The 19,832-nt window shown below is 42.6% G+C and overlaps 1 protein-coding gene across 3 annotated transcripts in view; it reads right to left on the bottom strand.

Annotated features, from left to right (window-relative positions):
• Positions 1 to 19,832, bottom strand: part of Camk1d (calcium/calmodulin dependent protein kinase ID) — a 258,945-nt gene that overhangs the window by 58,893 nt on the left and 180,220 nt on the right. For all 3 annotated transcript variants that reach the window (XM_090318903.1, XM_090318901.1, XM_090318900.1), the window contains exon 3: positions 19,149 to 19,223. In XM_090318903.1, coding sequence (XP_090175029.1) covers positions 19,149 to 19,223 — 75 coding nt within the window. The remainder of the gene's footprint in view (positions 1 to 19,148; positions 19,224 to 19,832) is intronic.

The following is a 19,832-nucleotide window of genomic DNA, read 5'->3' as shown; positions in this document are numbered from 1 at the left end:
TTCAAAAAAAAAAAACAACCAAAAATAAAACAAAAAAAAACCACAACCCTGTTGTATAAAGTATTTGTTTGCCACCTCTTTCTCACTATAATGTGGATTTTTTTCTTTATATAGCCGGTATATTCCTAGTAGATAATAATAGATGCTCAGTAAAGATGTTGAGAAAGAACAGCACAATTATAGAGTCACTAACAGACTGACTGAAGTATTCCCAGGAGATGACAAAGCACTGTTACCCACAGCATCAAACACTGCCATTCATGTGGATACAATTATTTACCTGTTGACAGAAAGACTCCCTAAGTTCTAAGCAGGAAAACTAAAGCAGAAGTGGGTGTCCTTGAAATAATGGGTTACAAAAAGTAGCCCATTTTCTTTCAAAAACTATGTGATATATATATAGCTCTAAGCACGTATATATTATCTTATTTAATTCTCACAGCCATTTGTCAGATAAATACAATCATACCACATCTTAAAAAGACAAAATAGCCACAGAGAAGTTAAGGGGTGCACTCAGATTCACACTTAGTAAGTTCAGACTTAGGATGCAAACCCAGGCAGTCTTGGCCCTGAGAGTTGGTCTGTGATTCACAGCACCATACCTGCTGAGATCTTAGCAGCGCCCACAGTTATGTCGGGGAGCCTTGACCTTAGCTGGTCATCAGGAATGGTCCAACCATCTACCATCATCTGCCATGGGAAGTTTGAGCCTTTCGGTGCAGAATTCTTCTTGCTCTTAATAACTCTCAAGTGTTTTAAAGGTCCTGCTCTTTCATTAAAATGAATTATGATGGCCTCTATTAGTGACATGATATTACTCAGAAATGATTAAACATAATAGCAATGGATTCTCCATTCACACGAAGCTCATGATCAGTGCTCTGTTTCCCAGAGTGGCTCAGGGACCACTGTTCTTCCTTCTAGCACCAACGAAGACAAGAGAAAAGGAAGGAAAGGAAAGGGAGGGAGGGAGGAAAGGAGGAAGAAACAAAGGGAGGGATGAAGGGAGGGAGGGAGGAGAGGGAAAGGCTGGCTATATATATATATACATATATATATATATAAAATAAATTCTGCTGTTAATCCAGTAATAAGAATTTCTACAACTACCTCTACAGCCATGCTTTCCCCCTAAATAATAGCAAGTGCATGCCATTCATAAATCCTATTCTAAGAATCCTTTTCTAGGAATATTTACTCGTGAATGAACACAACGAAGTCACCTCTCCACTGACCAGAAGATCACCTTTCTACCTCACACTGGGCATGCACTCAGAAAACCTCCCAAGTCTAAGAGCCTATGTGTCGTTCCTCCTACATGCAGTCCCAACACTCTACCACAAATTCCAGGCTTCAAATTCTAGGGCAAGTTACCACAGTCAAATGACTGAGGAGGGTCACCAGTAAGCGCACGTCTTAAATGGACCGACGTGACTGTAATACAATACAGGAAAGAGCTGGTCAAGCATGGAAGTGACTCACGAACCTTCCTACCCTCCAAACGTTCATCTTTTTAGAAGATGCGCATATTACAGCCAAAGAAGTAAAACTAACTCCACTCATTTCTTTCCATTTCTCCCTTTTTGATGACTATCACTGTATGTTTGTGCCAGTACTAGGGCTTGAACTCACGGGCTTTTCCTTTTCTTTTTTTTTCACTCAAGGCTGTCACTGTACCACTTAAGCCACAGCTCCACTTCTGGCTTTATGGTGGTTAACTGGAAATAAGAATCTCGCAGACTTTCCTGCCCCATCTAGCTTGGAGCCCTCATAGTTCAGCCTTCTGAGTAGCTAGGATTATAGGCATAAGCCACTGGCTCCTTACATTTTTTTCTTGTGAAAATGCCTCTCGCCATTTCTGAGTGAGCACAATCAAGAGATGTGGGTTACGAATCTCCATTCTAGTCATTTTTATGTCCCGAAGATTGAACAATACATTCAATTCCTTCCTATTTTCATTGCCTCCCCCCTGACTCTATGGTATGGGGGTCTTGTTTTTCATGTTTATGTTTGTTTCAACAATGCAAAGTGGGTGGAGACAGCTGGTTTCTTCTGAAGTCACCAGCTCCCCATCTTCCTGCATCAAGGAAGAAAGAAAAAAACAAAAACTCTCCAGCAAAGCCTCTGCACCCCCACATTTCTCAGCCAAGCATTTTTCTCAGCTACAATGTATTACATCTCTACAGACCCTCTGCATCTCTCTCTCTCTCCCCTCTTTCTCCTCTCTCTCTCTCTCTCTCTCCCTCCCTCCCTCCCTCCCTCCCTCCCTCCCTCTCTCTCTCTCTCTCTCTCTCTCTCTCTCTAACTTTCCATTTATATAATCCTGGAGGCTCCACTTGGGCTTTCCCAGAGCCTCACCAGCAGGTTGTCAGCTGCCCCCAGACAGACTGACTCAGCCCAGCAGGGGCAGGCCTCCCAGCGAGGGGGCAGCAGAAGTCTGGGCTTCTGCCACCTCCTCCAGACAGAGCCACGCCCTCCCCTCCACAGTGGAGGCCCGGCCCCGTCCAGGCCTGGGTGCAGGCCACAGCTCTGACTGGGAGGAGGATAAGACATACATGCCACCTCCTCTCCGCATCAGCTCCACAGTGTCTCGAATCCCTGCAGGCCTAAGGAAAGTACATCCACTGCTGGCTTCCAGTTGATGCCTGAGTCAGAGCCAATCGTGGCTCTACCCTCTCTTCTTCAACTGGAACAAGCTCATTTGCCTATCAAGTTTTATTTGTGATGAGTAATTAAAATCTCAGCTAACTTTCGACGCCTTTTTCTCTTTAGCCCTTCTACTCTGCTACAGTTTGGGGATGGTAAATGTCACCTAAAGGTCCATGTGTGAAGACTCGGTCGTGGGTGGTGCTAGGGGGAGGGGGGAGAGGTGGCAGCCCTCTAGAAGGACCCCCTGGGACAAAGGGCATTGACGGTGTGCTCCTGAAGGGCCATTGTGAGGGTCCTGCCCTTTCTTCTTCCTCTTTCACTCGGTTAGCCACGAGGTGAGCAGGTAGTCTGCCACACGCCTTCCACTACCAACTCCCCGAGTCCTGAAAGTAACAGCTCTACCAGTCTGGACCCATTGTGAGTATTTTGTCATAGTGATGGAAAGTTGATGAACACTGCCACGGACCCAGAGCAGGCACCATCGGCTTCTGCCTCTGGACCCAAAGGGAGGGTATCACCTTTATATTCCAAAAGACTAGCACAGACAGAACCCGTGTTCGAAAACGGCTCATATTAAACAACAAATGTGGAAACTAATGGAAGTATGATCATATTAAACAACAGACGAGAAAACTAATGGAAGTGCGACCCAGCTACATCGCTTTACCACAGTTCATTGCTCCAGAATCATACTACCAATTTCCTAGATAAAGATAAAAGAATGTTAGTATAGCTAAGTTCTAAATAAGGATGTGACTGTACAACAACACATTGCAAACATGTGGTCGTGACATTTCTAGTTAGCGTTATGCTTTGTTCATCCCCACCTGCAATTAACAAGAGCATCCAGGCTCGCTGGGCTGTGCAGCCGAGGAAGAGTGAGGTATTGCCTGTTCCCAGAGGAACACAGACCATCTCCTGACAGAAGAAAATCTACAGCTGTTCGCATGGCACAGCCGTAGAGCGCAAGCCTAGCATACATGAGGCCCTGGGTTTGATCCTCAGCACCACCAATAAACAACAATAACAGCAACCAAGGAAGTCTATATCCCTTGAGAGAATTCGGAAGGACTGAATTCCAGCCTGGCTTTGTGGCATACAACACACTTTGTTCGTGGTTTCATTTGCCTTGGATAGCAATAACTACGTGGGAGAAGTCAGCCACGTTGACAACTAAAGAAAGGCTCATCTTCCTAAACCAGTGAACCCTACTCCTTCCTTCCTTCCTTCTCTCCCCTCTTTCCTTGCCTTTCCTCTTTTCCTTCCTTCCTTCCTTCCTTCCTTCCTTCCTTCCTTCCTTCCTTCCCTCCCTCCCTCCCTTTCTTTCTTTTTTTTCTTTCTGCCAGTCCTGGGGCTTAAACTCAGGGCCTGGGCACAAGCACAAGCCCCCTGGCTTTTTCTTATTTTTTAAAGCTGGCCATAACCCACTCAACTAGATAGTCCACCTATAGTCCAAAACCCACTGTTTAGCAATAGCCGTGAGAAATTCTGGAATACTGGACCATCCAACATAGCTACCCAATACCTCTATGGTTTGATTCTGCCCAGCAAATTTTACCAAGCTTTAATTCATATTCCAAGACCTGAAAAAGAACTAGTTAGAACAAGAAAAATAAGTTATATTTAACTCCTATTTTACAACATAAAATACACCTTCCACAGGAGATACAAAAAGTGATTTCTTTAAATATTCAAGGGAATGACTTGAGCAACAACATTCACTACCCAAACATCTCTGCACTGCCCACCACCCACCCACAAGTCCTACAGAACCCTCTGTACTGCCGCGATTGTCAGCTCATCAACTGTCACTCATCTAGAATACATGCTTCACATGCATGGATCATTCTGGGCAAAAAGAACCCCAAAAAACAAAAACCTCTCCTCCTTTTGAGTATTATCACCCTACATACAGAGGCTTTTGAGAGTCTTCCTATTTTCTGTAATCCACCCTGATTAGAGGGAAATACAGATTTCCTTTCTAGCAGGTATGTTTGGAGAAAGGAAAAGCAGTTTTGATTTACAGAGATTCCTAAAGTGAATACCAGGAAGTAGAATGAAGGCCCTTGGCGATGGAGACAGAGGAAAGCAAGGCAGGCACTTAAGAAGCCACGCCCCCTTCAGAGTGAGCCAGACAAGGGGACCCTGGACCCCGGCCCCTGTTCTCTGGAAGCAGTCTAACTCTGTGCAGAGTTATATCTACGGCTGGTAAACTATATCAGTTAACATAATTTAATTTATTAATGAAATCCAGGTGTAGGCTTTTTTTGGGGGGGGTTGTTTGCAAATTAATTCATTATTTCAGCAACTAAGCTGTTATAAGAAAAAAGTCATCAAATACTAAGAAATCTAAGTGCAACTAAAAGTGAGAAAGTCAGACTTTGAACAGTAGTGAATTTTTTTTGCTGATATTCTATGGGAGAAAATATTGTGATCTATATATCTGAGCAGAAAAGAGGAGAGAAAATTAAACTGTCTTTCCAGTTCTAGTTCCATTGCTAGTAGGTTTTCTATTACTAATCATATTTCTCCTAGGTAAAATTTCTCATGATAATTTTGTGGGCATTCTCAGACACAAACCAAAAAATAAAAAAAATCGGTGTCACGCAATACAATACAGACCTCGTGCAATGCTCTATGTCTTCTGAATGTTCAACACTTACACTGTGAATAAATGTCCTTTTTGTGGAGTAGTGAGTGCCTGCCAAGTTGTTTATATCTCTGGTTTTTTTTTCTTGAGATTATGCTGTACAAAACACTCCCCAAACACTCCACTGAAGTTTCAGCTAGGGTTTCTAAGCTCAGGAAGGCTAGACAAAAATCTGTTAAATAGCTTTGTTCGGGTCTCTTTTATTTAATGGTGCTGTTGGCCACGAGTTCAATGTTAACGAAACTACTTTTTTTAAAAACTGAGGTGTTTATACACAGAGACCTATATATAAAGCAAGTGTGTGTATGGAACCATTTAAAATGAAGGCATGCTAATCTGCACTAACAGACTTCATGAGCATAACTCTGTATTCTCTTGCCAGGTTATGGCTAATCTAATATACATGGAGATTTATGCACCTAAGATCTTCAATGGATAAGCTACTGGCAAAAAAGTTCTCCCCAACAATTACACATCAAATGTCATGATAAACTCTCACCCTAGCGTTATATTTCTGAAATTTAGGTTAAAAAAAAACCCACAACTCTATCAAGAGCCAGGTGTTGGTGGCTCACACCTATAAGCCTAGTTACTCAGGAGGCTAAAATATGAGGATTGTGGTTCAGAGCCAGCTTAGGCAAAAAAGTTTGTGAGACTTCTATCTCCAATCAACCACCAAAAAGCCAGAAGTGGAGCTATGGTTCAAGTGGTAGCGTCTCAGCCTTGTGTGAGAAAGCTAAACATAGCCTCCAGGCTCTGAATTCAAGCCCCAATACCACCACAAACAAAAAACCCTGCAAATCTATGAATTCTAGGATGGAACAATATTCATAAAGCCTCTGTTTTCAGAAACACTATCATTGTTTCAGTAAACAGTGGTCATTTCCAAGACTATCTCAGCTTTCATATCAAAGAAATTAAATTTCATGCCAAGTAAATTAAAGCAGTTGGTGGCCCAATGCTGGACATACAAGAACCATTTCCTGTAGCCAGCGCCTTCCCCACCTACACCCTGGTGGCCTTTCACACTACAGCGTCAGGAGCCCCAGGCTCCAGTCCATAGCCTGAGCCACAATCCAAAATCCAGGCCAGAGGTAGAGAGCCAGACTGCTCGATAGAGAGCAGAATGAAGGCTTATGGCCAGGGTCTTCATTTGACTAGATCTGACAAGATGTCTTTGCACTCTCAAAGCATCAATACTGCTAAAACAAAACAACAACAACAAAAACACCTTTTCCCTCCTTTTTACATGGTACTGGGAATTGAACTCAGGGCCTTGCATTTGTTAAGTAGGTGGTGTACCACTTAAGCCATATCCCCAGCCCTTTTGCCTTTCATTTGCTTTCCTGATAGGTTTGCCCACTTTTTGCCCATCTGGCCTTGGATAGAGATCATCCCTATCCTCTGCCTCCTAAGTCACAGGGATTCTACTTGTTTCCTAGTCTTATTCTTGACTGTTTTACATTTAGCAACCATGTAAATCAGGAAGGGTAAAGGAAACAAGTGTACCTGGCTCCCCAAGGATTCTCAGATTTGAGTCTGGCTAGATCTGGGTTTTGTACATATAAAACAGCCTTGCTCAGAGATTTCAGACCACAGGGCTAAGCATTTCTAATGTGGAAAACTTGGTGAACACTTATACAATTACATGAGAGGAAATTTCTACATCTGGGCTCTGGCTACAGGCTGCTGTTGAAACACAAGGCACTAGAAGTATTGTATCGAGTCAGTTTATCTTCAGCCTGTGTGTACAAGCTATATGTAAAACACAAAGGCATTTTAGGTTTAGATCTGGCATCCATCCCACCAAGCTATCTCATTATGCATATGTAGATATTTAAGAAAAACATACACTGAAATCTGAAACACTTTTGGTCCCAAGTATTTCAGATAACCTACATTCAACTCAGATTTATGTCTGGAGGACTAGTGCAGCTTGGACTCAGGACCTTGCTCTTGCAAATAACTTGAGCCATGCCTCTAAGTCTTTTCTCTTGTAACTTCATTTAGCTTTCCAATAAGATCTCACAGTTCTTTTTGCCTGGAATCAGTCTCAAGCTGCATATCCTTCTACAAATGGCTTTCCCCAAATATCCAGGATTGTAGACACCTGCCACTATGCCCAGTTTGTTAAAATGGAAGTCTCACTCATTTTTTTTTCATCCAGGCCAGCCTCAAACCATGATCCTCCCCACTGTGCACTAAGAAAAACTGGGGTTAGAGGCATATGCCACCAAACATAGCTTTCGCTCGAATACAATTCCAATTTCTTCTAAATTCTGGATGAATCACTGTATTACAAGGACAAGGTGCTTAGGCCTGTATCTTACACTGCCTCTAAAATAGAGTGGCATTTTAAAGGAAGTTTTCTATTGAATTTAGTATCATTTGATTCCTAAATTCAGTGAAAAGTAACATCAGTGTGACAGAAAATAAACTGTTCAGCTGTGAACTCTGAGACCCACTCTGAAAAGATACAGGTAGATATATATTCTGGACTACTAAGACCTCTCTATTAAGATGGTGGAGTTTCTCATTCCGAACGACACACATTTATATAGAACTGACTCATCTTTCTGAGCTAATTCTGTTGAAAGTCCTATTTCTCCCATGAAAGGAAGGATTGACTTGTCTATTGAGTAGAAAATTCTTTGTTTCCAAACACAATGAAGAAAAGCCTCAGGAATTAGAAGCAGAATTCGGTGGATGATAGCTTTCAGAGAATGACATTTCCATCCATTAAGACAATTACTGTAACAGGAGTGCAGCTACGGAACTCAAGTAGATAGCTAGATCAGAAGGCACTAGACTCTTAAGAACTTTTCTCAGGCAGCAACTTCAAACAGTGATTATGGAGTAATCCAGGAAATACTCAAGCTCCATATGATTCTCTAAATCATTTCCCAAAAAGATAAAATCATCTTTCTTTCTTTAAACTAAGTTCAAAACTACACTGATTGTGTCACAGAATGAATGGCTAAATTTTGGAGGCAGGCGTGACTTGTGAGGGGAAAACTCAATGTGGTTGAAAGAAGCAGGAAGGGGGAAGGGAGTCACAGAGGAAGCCCCCTGAGGCGGCAGACAGATGCTTCAGGACATCAGCACAGCACAGGGCACAGTAGCTAACTCATTGCGCTCTATGATCTGATGTAAAATAGTACCTTGAATAATGAGGTCATGGCTCAAGTGGTAGAGTGCTTTCCTAGCAAGCGTGAAGCCTTGTATCACTAAAAATGATGATGATGATGATGATGATGGTGGTGGTGATGAACGATATTAGGCATAATCTCACCGCAGTAATACCCATGGCTGCAGGCCAGTGAGAACAGGTCCTGAGACAGGCTGAGGTTAAAAGCATCTGCCTGTAAAAGGCAGGCCTCCAGCATAGAAGCTGAGGAAGCAGCACAAGGCTCTCCCAAGATTTCCAAGGCCCAATATCTTGGGTCAGATGGCAAAAGGGATTCTGCAGATGTGGTTGAGATGAGGCTCTTGAAATGGAAATACCAGTGGGATGTTCCAGTGGGCCTGCTATAACCACAGAAGTCCTTCAAAGACTCGGGAAGGAGGTACAATGACAGGAGCAGAGATAGAATGAGTAAGATCTATCTATTAAAAAGATTTATCATTTATTACTATTTCATTTTATGTTGAGACAGTCTTTTGTTAAGACAGAGTCTTACTATGTGGCTCAGGTTAGCCTCAAAAGTGTAATAGAGTCCAAGATGAGATCTCATGTGCAAGCCAGCTTGGGCTCCTCCATCTCCAGCCTCCTAGATGCTAGGATTATAGGCTTACCACAACGTGCCCAACCTTTTGAGAAAGATTTAAGAACTGGTTCACATAATTGGGGAGAATATATAGTCCCAGACCTTTAAGGCCCACAAGCTGGAAATTCAGACAAGAATTTATGAGCCATCTTGGGTTTGAAATGGACAGAAGAGTTACAGTTCTGAGGCTGAATTCTTTCTTGAGGTGACTTGGTGGGGTCTACCCACATAATGGAGGTTCATGTGCTTTACTCCAAGCCTGCTGCCTTCAAGGCTACTGACATCTGCAATATCCCTTCATTCTAGTTTTTGCTCTAGTGTTTGGATTGCACCAATGTGCCCATAGCCTAGCCAAATGGTCACAACATTCGCTGCCTAACTCCCCACCCCCAGCTCTAGAGAGAAGGTTCTTTGTGTTTCACTGCTCATTTCCAGAGCCTGACCCAACAGAAGATGCTCAATTTCCATATATTAAGAAAGCCTCTGAATTCCTTTTTGGGGGATTGCGTGTTACTTGCTTTTATCTATCTTCTTATTTAAGTGGCTTTTACTTTTCTTTTTGATTTGTAAGACCCCCTTGATTCATACAAAAAATTAAATCTTGTCCAATGTTTTGAAAAAAGTTTTCTATTCCCCTCTGTTTTAAAATTACTTGGTCCTAAAGTTTTTATGTTTTATGTTGCATGAAGTCAAATGTATCAATATTGTATTTTTTTATCGTTCCCAAGTTTATATCTGCTTACATCATCAATATTTTGAAAAGTATTATGATCTTTGCTACTTTCATCTATCTTTTTAAAAGCAATACCTTAGTTATATGTGGAACTTATTTTATAGGAGAAAGTATCAGATCTATATTTTTCACTAATTTATTAGTACTGTTTATTAAATAATCTGCCTTTCCTTCTGGTCTGAAATATTTTCTGTCTGTTGCGGTCAGTTTTTCTCTTTTTTGAGACAATGTCTTGCTATTTAATTCAGACTGTTCTTGGATCTGATATCCTCTAGCTCAAGCTCTTAAGCATCAAGATTACTGGCATATGCCACCACACCCAGCTTTTTATAGACTTTTCAATCAAATAGTGACCCTCAGATTACAGGGGACCATAAAAGTGAATGCACCACATATAAACTTCACTTTGTTTTCCACTTAAATTGTATTTAAAGGCATTAGAAGTTGTTAATTAGAGGCTCAGTTCAAAGCATATCTACTCTTGTGGTATTTAAAAAAATTCACTTTATATTTGCCTTTAGCTCTTAAAATATACTTAAAATTTTGGATTAGGGAAGAAAACAGAGTACCAACTCCTCCTTATAAAGTGGATGTCACTTTACTAAAAGAAAAAAGGCTTATAAAGGGTATATTTTCTTATTGGGTATGAGTATGCTTAACCAGTTCATAAAGGCTAAGCTTTGTCTGAGAGAGGCAGGGTAAGTGGAGGCGGGAGAGTTGGTTGCTAGGGAAACGGGCTGAGACAACTTGCTGGGTCACCCCATAGGTCACCACATGCCTATAATCTCTCTTCTTTCACTTTCTTCCAAATCATAGGAAGCAGGAACCCAAGGGACAGGCCCCTGTCTCCTCCTTCTAAGCTACTGAAAAGGGATGAAATGATTCTCTCCTTGAAGCATAAACAGCCTTCTAAAAAACAGGAAAGAGGCCAAGTGCAAATGGCTCATGCTTATAATCCTAGCTACTTGGGAAGCTGAGATCTAACGATCACACTTGAAAGCCAGTCCAGGTTGAAAAGTTCACCAGAAAATCAGAAGGGGTAGAGTACTAACTTTGAGCGAAGAGAGCTCAAGCACAACACACAAGCCCTGAGTTCAAGCTCCACCACTGACAAAAACAAAGACAAAAAACAGGAAATATTTGCACCCTCTGCAGTCTTAACATGTAGGTCAGAAACCTGTGCATACACAGCCATTAATTGGCTATATTTATGACAATTCTCAAGGTGTTTCAACCACAGATGGAAGCACTGGTCTTGAGTTTCTTTAGAGCTTCTGGGGATATTGTGAAAAAGAGAATCCTTTGTCTATCTGCAAGCACAAGTTGTTAAAGTCACAACAGTTTATCAGTGGAAAAGAAAACACCTAATGTTGCAGCCTGTGGTGGCTGTTAAGAGCCATCTCCCAATACTTTTCTCCAGAACTGAGAGAAGCAATCTCTTCTCCAGAGCAGTGGCAAACGGTGCTTCCTGACCTGGTATGGCACCTACATTTTCCACGTTAGGTGCTCCTTAGCCAAAGGAGGACACACTCACGTGCGATCGGTTTCATGTGGATTTTCACGAGATAGCATCGCTGAGATAGGATTTAATAGCTATCCACGACTGTCCATTATCCTTTCTGTATTAGGAGTAAAATTAGGGGCTTATCACTTCACAGCTTCATAGTGCTTTGTTAAAGTCCAGTGTGAATCCCACAGCATCTTTCTAACAAAGGCCAGGGCTAGCAGGAGCAGATGCAAACGTTTCTGGCACATGATCCAGAGTAGGGGGCATGGCACAGTCAGCATTCTGTTAAAAGGCACTTTGTCAAAACATAGTGCGCAATCTTTTTTTTTTCCCTGAGCCCAGAATCAATAACTCCAAGAGAATGGCTCATCTTCAATCAACGTAAATTGCTCAGTGAGATAATTAAAGACCCAAGTCATTAAGAGCTCAGTCTGAAGGCTGATATTAAAAATGAATCTGCTCAGAAAATGCACCCCATCAGGTTTCTTCCTGTTTCAGAGATGATTTCACACCAATGGAACAAGTACTCTCTCCCATCACATCGTTACAGGGTTAAGATTTAACTTCTCATGCTAGCACATGATTTTTTGTTGTTCACAGAAATAATGGCTTCTCTTGATTGTAGGAATTACTGGCAGAAGCAGAAATAATAATAGTTGGAGTTTGGTACTGACACATGCAGAGCGCTATAAAGAAAACCCAGGGGTTCCTTTACATCTGGGAAGTGATTTTTATAATGAAGCCAGGAAGACTTTGGGATGAGCTGGGTGGGGAGGGGACCTTCTCTAAATTTGCTTTAATATGGTTTTTAAAAACCAGATTCAAATAGTACAGAATAATATGCAGATTTTTAAAAAGATGGGTAGACATTGGTGGCTCATGTCTAATCCTAACTATTCAGGAGGTTGAGAACAGAAGATCAAAGCTTGAAGCCAGCCATGGAAGGAAGGTTCATGAGACTCTTATTTCCAAGGGGCCACTAAAAGCCACAAGTGGAACGGTGGCTCAAGTAGTAGAGCACTAGCCTAAAGGACAGAGTCCAGCCTCTGAGCTCAAGCCCTAGGACTGGCAAACATACACACAAAAGTAGTTCCCCATTCCAAATACCCAGTCTTTCCCCTAAGAGTCAACCCATGTGTTTTCCACACACCTCTTGCACAATAAAGTTCTTCGTAGTCATACAGCTTTGTTTGGACACAGAAGAATACATGTCATGCAACATCCAGCTAGGGACTCAGTCCTTAGCATCATTTCTTCAGGATCAGCTCATGCCAGTGCATCATTTAGCCACACTTTTCCCAAGAATGTACAGGACTTGAGTGAATAATGTGTGAATCATTTCTAGATAGACTAATTAACCTTAAAAGACTTCAGAAACAAACCGTGTCTATAGAGTACAGTTGCACCTCAAGGCTCTAGCTACTGTTGTCAGGGGTCAAATCCAGAAAACTCAAAGTCTTCAGTGAATGCATCAGTTCCTGGCCCTGTCAATAGAGAGGTGTCTGAAGGGAGGAGAAGAATGAACAAAGATTTATTTGAAAGGCCAGGCATTGGTGGCTCACGCCTGTCTTCCTACCTACTCAGGAGACTGAGATTGAGGATTATGGCTCATTATGGCCATAAAAATCCATGAGACTCATCTCCAGTGAACCACCCAAAAGTCAGAAGCAGACTTGTGGTTCAAATAATAGAGCACCAGCATTCAATGAAGAAGCCAAGCAAGAAAAAGAGGCCCTAACTCCAAGCCCCAGTATTGGCACACATACAGAAAAGACTAACTTGAGGGGTAGCGGCAGCAAGGACTGGTTACCCTCCTCATCGCCTACAGAATTTCCTACAGCCCAAACTTCCCGTCGCTCTTCTGAAAGCCTGAGGAAATCCATCCTGGAGTACTTACCAGTCCTTCAGCTTCCACAACTCTATTTCTGCTCAAAAATACCATCTGCTTTCTCTATCAATCCGGGTGATTAAGAGCAGGGAAGACTGATGAATTACCACTGTGAAGGCCTGGGGTGCCTCTTCTGAATAAAAATCTGCATAATTCAGCTGAGCACTGGTAGCTCATGCCTGTGATCCTACTCAAGGGACTGAGATTAGAGGATCTTGGTTCAAAGCCAGTCTGGGCAGGAAAGTCTGTAAGGCTCTTATCTACTTAGAAAAGCTGGAAGTGGTACAGTGGCTCAAGTGATAATGCCAGCCTTGAACAAAAGAAGCTCAGAGACAGTACCCAGGCCTTAAATTCAAGCTCTAGGACTAGGGGGGGAAGTGTATAATTCAGTGACTGAAGAGCTAGTCGCGGAGACAACTGATGAAGCATACAAGCTCTTTTTGTGTGTGTGGCGGGGTTATGGAGCTTGAACTCTGAGCCTGGACACTGTCCCTGATCTCTTCAGCTCAAGGATATCTACCACCCTACCCTTGAGCCACAGCCCCATTTCCCATTTTTCTAGTGCTTAATTGGAGGTAAGACTCTCATGTTACTTAGTTCCCTGGCTGGCTTTGAGCTGCAATCCTCAGATCTCAGCCTCGTGAGTAGCGTGAGCCACCGTGCCTGGCTAGTCTACAAGCTCATTATGAAAGGCTTTCCCACCTGTGAAACATCATGATTATTGAGTCCCAGAGGGTCTTCCAAAGGTAAGATGGTCAGTCACTTGGCCCTGAGTCTTTGAAGATGCTGCCATTCAAGCATTGTTACTCTCCACATAGTTTCAACTCACAGAAGTCCTAGAACTTGGAAGTGGAAGCACTATTACATAACCAGTCCAGGGCAAGGACTGACTGCTACAGAGCCTTGGGAATAACTAGCTATGGGATGACAAAGGGTCTGTCCTCAAACCGAGGTCCTTTCAATCTTAGCCTCTTGTTCTTTTATTGTTTTTCATGTATGAATTTTAAGTTTGATGTAGCCTCAAGGGGCTATCAAGGTTCCTGTTTTCTTCTTTGACCCACTAGTTTTTTAAGAGTAGCTGAGATTACAGGCATCCTAAGGCATCTCTTTGTGTCAGCCCTTCTCCCAGGGGCATAGCCACCTCACCTCTAACACATCCATCCGGCTAATTCTTAGTCCACCTCTGTTTCATGATGTCTCCCCTCACAGTACCCTGGCAGTTGTGGATTAGAATCTCTACCAAGAAAGTTGATACAGAGGATCAACTGGGCCTTATGTCCCCATCCACCCTCCTTGCCGTCCACCTAACACTAACTGGAAACCATGGGGCCACCAGGGTCTTCAATAGCATTTGTAGCCAGCAAAGATAAAGTCTGGATAATTAGTATGTAAATATATTAGGGTGTTATAATTCAGAAACACTACTCCTTCATTATTGTGCTTGATATTTACACAAGGCTTTCTATTATGAGTAATCATTTGTGTTCTAATTAAAAATGTTTCTGAGAGCACAGCAAGTAAGCTGTGAGCACAAATCCCCATGGAATCTAGCAAGGGTGACCTCCCCCACAACGGGGGACCAGCCCAGCAGCTTTGTGCCCAGGACAACAGGGAAGGCACACTGCATTTTTCTCTTGGGAGAAGGCTATATTTTCAGGTCTTAGGCTATTCAGGGACAGATGAATAGTCTTTAAAGAATGTGTGTTTAATTTTTCTTTCTTCATGCTCAGCAGGCTGTGCATGTTTAAATGTCATCATGGCCTGAAAAAAGCATTCACGTTCCCTCTGCAGAAAGCCCCATGAAGCACATCATAAAATTGGTAAACACACATGCATGTCTTTACTGAAAAAAATGATTTAGGAAATAAATGATTGTTGTGGATGGAAGGCAATAGTTCCAGTGAATTCCTGTGATAACATCCAGTGATACTATTGGGTCAACTTCCCCTTTCTGTTTTTAAAGTATTTATTGAAGTGTAATAAGGTTTTCCAGGTAAAGTGAATATAACTTACAAGCTTTTGCATCCTAGAAAAATACCATCCGTGTAGATGGTCAGGTGTTAACTGATTTCTCGCTGGCTTGAACACATGACATAACCTCTCTGACCAGGTTCTTCCGGAAAATGGGCATCTACAAGCTCTTAAGTTCTTTGGAATGGTTCAGTGAGAAAAGAGATTATGTATTATTCGTTATTCCTTTTCTATGTGGTCGTATTCATGGAATGAATGGTTATTAAGCACCTCCCAGAGGCGAGCATGGCTATAGTGGAGAGTGGAGGAGAGGTGACTCTGCTGGTGTGTTAAGAGTCAGGAAAAGAAAGCTTGGGAGGGGCAGGCAGTGAGCATGCCCGGAGCAGCAGGCAGAGGGGTTTGGCTGCCATCTTACCCAGGGGAGTTGAGGAACTATGTCCATGGAAAGGTAGCATGTGACATTCCCTGCATGTCATGAACGATGAACCTATGCAAGGCGCAGTACGATGGCAGAGATTGGAGGAAGAACAGGAATCCACCATGATGCAAGCTTCGATTGCCTGAGGTGGTGGAAGGAAGCGGGTCTGATACAGTTCCGGAGGCCTCTGGAAGTAGCTTTTAACAGCGATGTCAACAGCAGGATTAGTGAATGGCGGTTTTTAATGAAGGAGAGCCAAGAGCTGAATAATTCAATGGCAGACGGCAGCCAGGGTTGCAGGCCTGGGAGAAAACTACCAGGTCGTCTTCAAGATGGTCCCTGAGGCTGGAGAGCTAGGGGATACGAAGTGGTTAGATTCTCTGTGTATGGTATCCCCTGAGATTAAGACTGGGGGTACTTGGGGGAGGGAGACTTGTTGTACGTAAGAGAAGTGAAGGAGGACCCCAAGGTTTTGGCTTAAGCAACTGGTAGTAGGAGTTGTTCCTCTCAAAGAGGAGGTAGCCATCAGGAGAGGTCGCTACTGTGGAAATTTTGAGGTTAGTTTGGAGCTGATAAGGCAGTGGTGTTTGTTGCATAATCACGTGGACAAACTGAATGGCTAGTTGGATATTTTAGTTCTGGAGACAGATTTAGGCAGTATACATTTGATGAATATTTGAGATAATTCAATACCAGTATCTATTTTTTATGTAAGCAAGAATTTCTAGTACATTCCTGGAACAATGTCAGCGTGGTTTATTAACTTATTTGTTTGGTCTAGGCTGTGGTAGATGAGACGGTAAAAGAGGTAAGGGGAAGGAGTCTTTCATTGTTTCCAAAACTGTGAACTGATTTCCATGAACAAAGTCAGATGAGAAACAAAACTGGAAACAAGTTGACTTTGTCTATTATTTGTCTCAAAATCAGATTGACCTCCTAAAAGAAGAATGTTTGAATTAAGTATCATTTTCTGAGAAAGGACATTTGTTCAAAACCCCAAATAAACTTTACCTAAATAGAGACCTCTATTGACAATCAAGGCTTTTCCTGCAATACCACAGGGACAAATGTGCTACAATACTCCAAATCAAAACAGCAATTAGAAAAAATAATACAACAGGAGTACAGAGCATCCTTAAATATATCTGAGCTTCAGCACTCAGACGATGTAGCCTAGGAAACCAAAATTCTCCCAGGCACAAATATTGTGAAACATAGTCCTCTAAAATGTGCTCAAAATCCACCTGCATGTTTAGATATCAAGGACTTTCTAAGCTCTTCAAAAACAAAAGCAAATACAAATAAGTATTTCCACTTTCCATTCATCCTGACTAAAACCAACAGAAACAATCCTAAAAAACACATGGAATCTCAGCCCCAAAAACGGTTACAATTTATTGAGGCAAAATTTGAATGTGGTAGCCTGTTTCCTCTCACCTAGGAAGAAGCAGAGCTGAGATTTCCATGTCCACACTAACCTCAGGCAGAGCTAGCTTTGGATTGCAGTATCAGTACATTGTGTATCATCGACAAATGAGTACATAATTAAATACATAGTTGACATTTGGCAAATGAATTGCTTGTCACCAAAATGTCCTATTCTTTTTAATAGACAATCATACTTGACAAAGTTTCACATGAGCCTCCAGGGAAGGTCTCAAATCTCATGAGGATTATTGCTTGCTAGGAAAAAAAAATCAGCCATGTGGCAAGTATTAAAGGAAACAAAACAATAAGGAATTAGGAAGGGTTATACTTAGAGTTAACACTAAGCCAAACCATTTTTAAAGGCTTACTTTTATGGACAGTCTCAGAGAAAAGTCAGACAGATACTTCCAGACTGAACCTTTTTTAAATTATTTATACAACAATATAATGAAGTATTTTAAAGGTAATGAAAGATTAAATAAATGCATTCATGAACACTTATTTGCATTCTGACAGCCTCCTATGTTAATGTATTATTTAAACATTCATAAGAAAGGAGAAATGTCTGAAAAAGAAATTGTCAGCAAGCTGAGCGCCAGTGGCTCACACCTATAAGCTTAAGATATTCAGGAGGTTGAGATCTGAGGAACAAGGTTCAAAGTCTGCCAGGACAGCAAAGTCCATGAGATTCTCACCACCGTCAGAAGTGGAAGTGTGTCTCAAGTGGTAGAGCACTAGCCTTGAGCAATAAAAACTTAGGGACAAGCCCCAAGGGGTTCAAGTCCCAGGACTGGCACAATCGGCGAATCATTAGCCTAACCATCCATGCTTCTGTATACCTTTGGCAATTCAATCTGAAAATCATTAGTAATATTATAAATTTTGATCTTTCACAAAAATCCTAGAATGTGTCGACTCAGGTCATAGTTAAATCACATTCCATAGCAGTTTTCATTGCTTAATTCTAGCAAATTATGTCTGGGAGGCACCCAGGAATCACAAAACTTAAGGGTAAGTGGGAGGTGAGCTCTATCCCAAAGTTTTTACCCAAAGACTTAGCCCCCTATTTCCTCCCACCCCTGGGAATCTCCAGCATCTAGGATGGCCTTTTTGCTTTAGTTAGTCTTCAGATGGGGGTTTCATGCTTCCCCCCACCTCAGGCTGGCCTCAGATGGAAATCTTCCCACCTATCCCTCCCACATGGACGGGGCATACAAGCATGCCTGGCTGGTTCTTTTTCTTTTTTCTTTTTGGTGCTGATACTAGGAGTTGAGCCCAAGGCCTCGTGCTTGCTATGCAGGTCCACTCTCACTTGAGCACTCCTCTAGACCCTTTTGCACTGGCTATTTTTGAGGTAGGACCCTGCTTTTGGCTTGAACTGCAGTCCTCCTATTTGCGTTCCCCCCAAGGGTTGGGGATGACAAGCACGTCTAATTTCTTGGCCCAGGCTAACCCTGAATCACCGTTCTCCTATTCCCACCTCCACAACACGCTGGATTACAGCAGTGAGTTGCTGCACCTGGCCTTCCTTTGTTCACATCTGCCATGAATCCCCGTATCAATCATATGTGTAGGTATCTGCCAGAGGATGAGAAGGGAAGGAGAAGAACACACAGCTGCCATCTTCTCCCCCTCCCCCAGCTGGCATCTCTGCAAGTGATGACAAGTGTGGGAGCTTCCCAGGAGAGGCGTCTTTCATGTTAGTCCACCCAAGTGTGTGCAAGTGGCAACAGAGGGTCCTGGCTATAAAACAGCTGTGGAGATGCCAGCAATAACAGCCCAGCGTTCTATGATTCCCAGCCCAGCAGCTGAGGACTGGATCCAAGGAAGCCTGAAGACTGCTTCATGCACAGCCTCATTTTTGTTTTGTTTTGTTTACTTGTTGTTTTTGAAATAGCATCTTCCTATGTAATCCAGGCTAGCCTTCAACTCAGGATCCTTCTGCCTCGATCTCCCTGGGTTATAGCTATGTATCGTTATATCTGGCTCCAAGAGATAGTCTTCATTTGACCTAAGTTCTCTTGTGCCCTACAAGTCTTACCACTGCTCTCTTACCCAGCTGGTGGCAGTCTTTTATTTAGGTACTGGGGTTTACAAGTTTATTTGGCACTCATTGATTAATCAAGATACTCACAGCTGCATGACCAAATACAGGTGATTGGGGCTTTCATAAATGTCTTCCAGAGCCACGATGTTCTCATGCTTAATCCTGGAAGACAACAAAGAAAGCACACACACGGAGGTTAGTACAATCAGACCCTGAGCCATCAAAACATGTCACAAAAGCAAAAAGTTACAAGACAAAATTCCACGTCCTTTACAGGACATTCGAGACTCTCCACTGTCTTTCTCTCAAACTCTTTCCACACTCACACCTCAATACAATATGTGTCCTTCATCTTTAGGCTTCTTTGTTCCTAAGGCTCTATGGCCTACAATTCAGCAGAAGAGAGTCAAACCCTCTCTATATCCTGCCATCTTTTAGGGCCTAATTCAAAGGCCTGCGCCCTGGGTTGGCATCCAATCCATTCCTCTTCTGTGATCTGCCAATGACCACCAGAGACTCTTCTGAGCAGCCACCTGTGAGAACAACACCCATCTGCGTGCACAGCCATGTGAGGACCTGTGCATTCCAGGGAACGCTTTGGTGATCATGTGCATGAATCCAGACCAGGCTAGTTCCCAGGCAAGCTGCAGCATGGCTTTCCACAGGCAGCCTCAGCTTCTCCCGCAAGACTGGAAGAAGTGCACGCTCTCAGGTCCCAACAGGGTTATACAAAACCAGAGTCTCTGAGAGTGGAAGCCAGGAATCTGTCAG

Source organism: Megascapheus bottae, chromosome 26 (assembly GCF_031878675.1).
Source record: "Megascapheus bottae isolate mThoBot1 chromosome 26, mThoBot2.hap1, whole genome shotgun sequence".
Classification (NCBI taxonomy): Eukaryota; Metazoa; Chordata; class Mammalia; order Rodentia; family Geomyidae; genus Megascapheus; species Megascapheus bottae.
The sequence above is the reverse complement of the archived record's forward strand: the minus strand, read 5'-3'. Positions and strand labels throughout refer to the sequence as shown.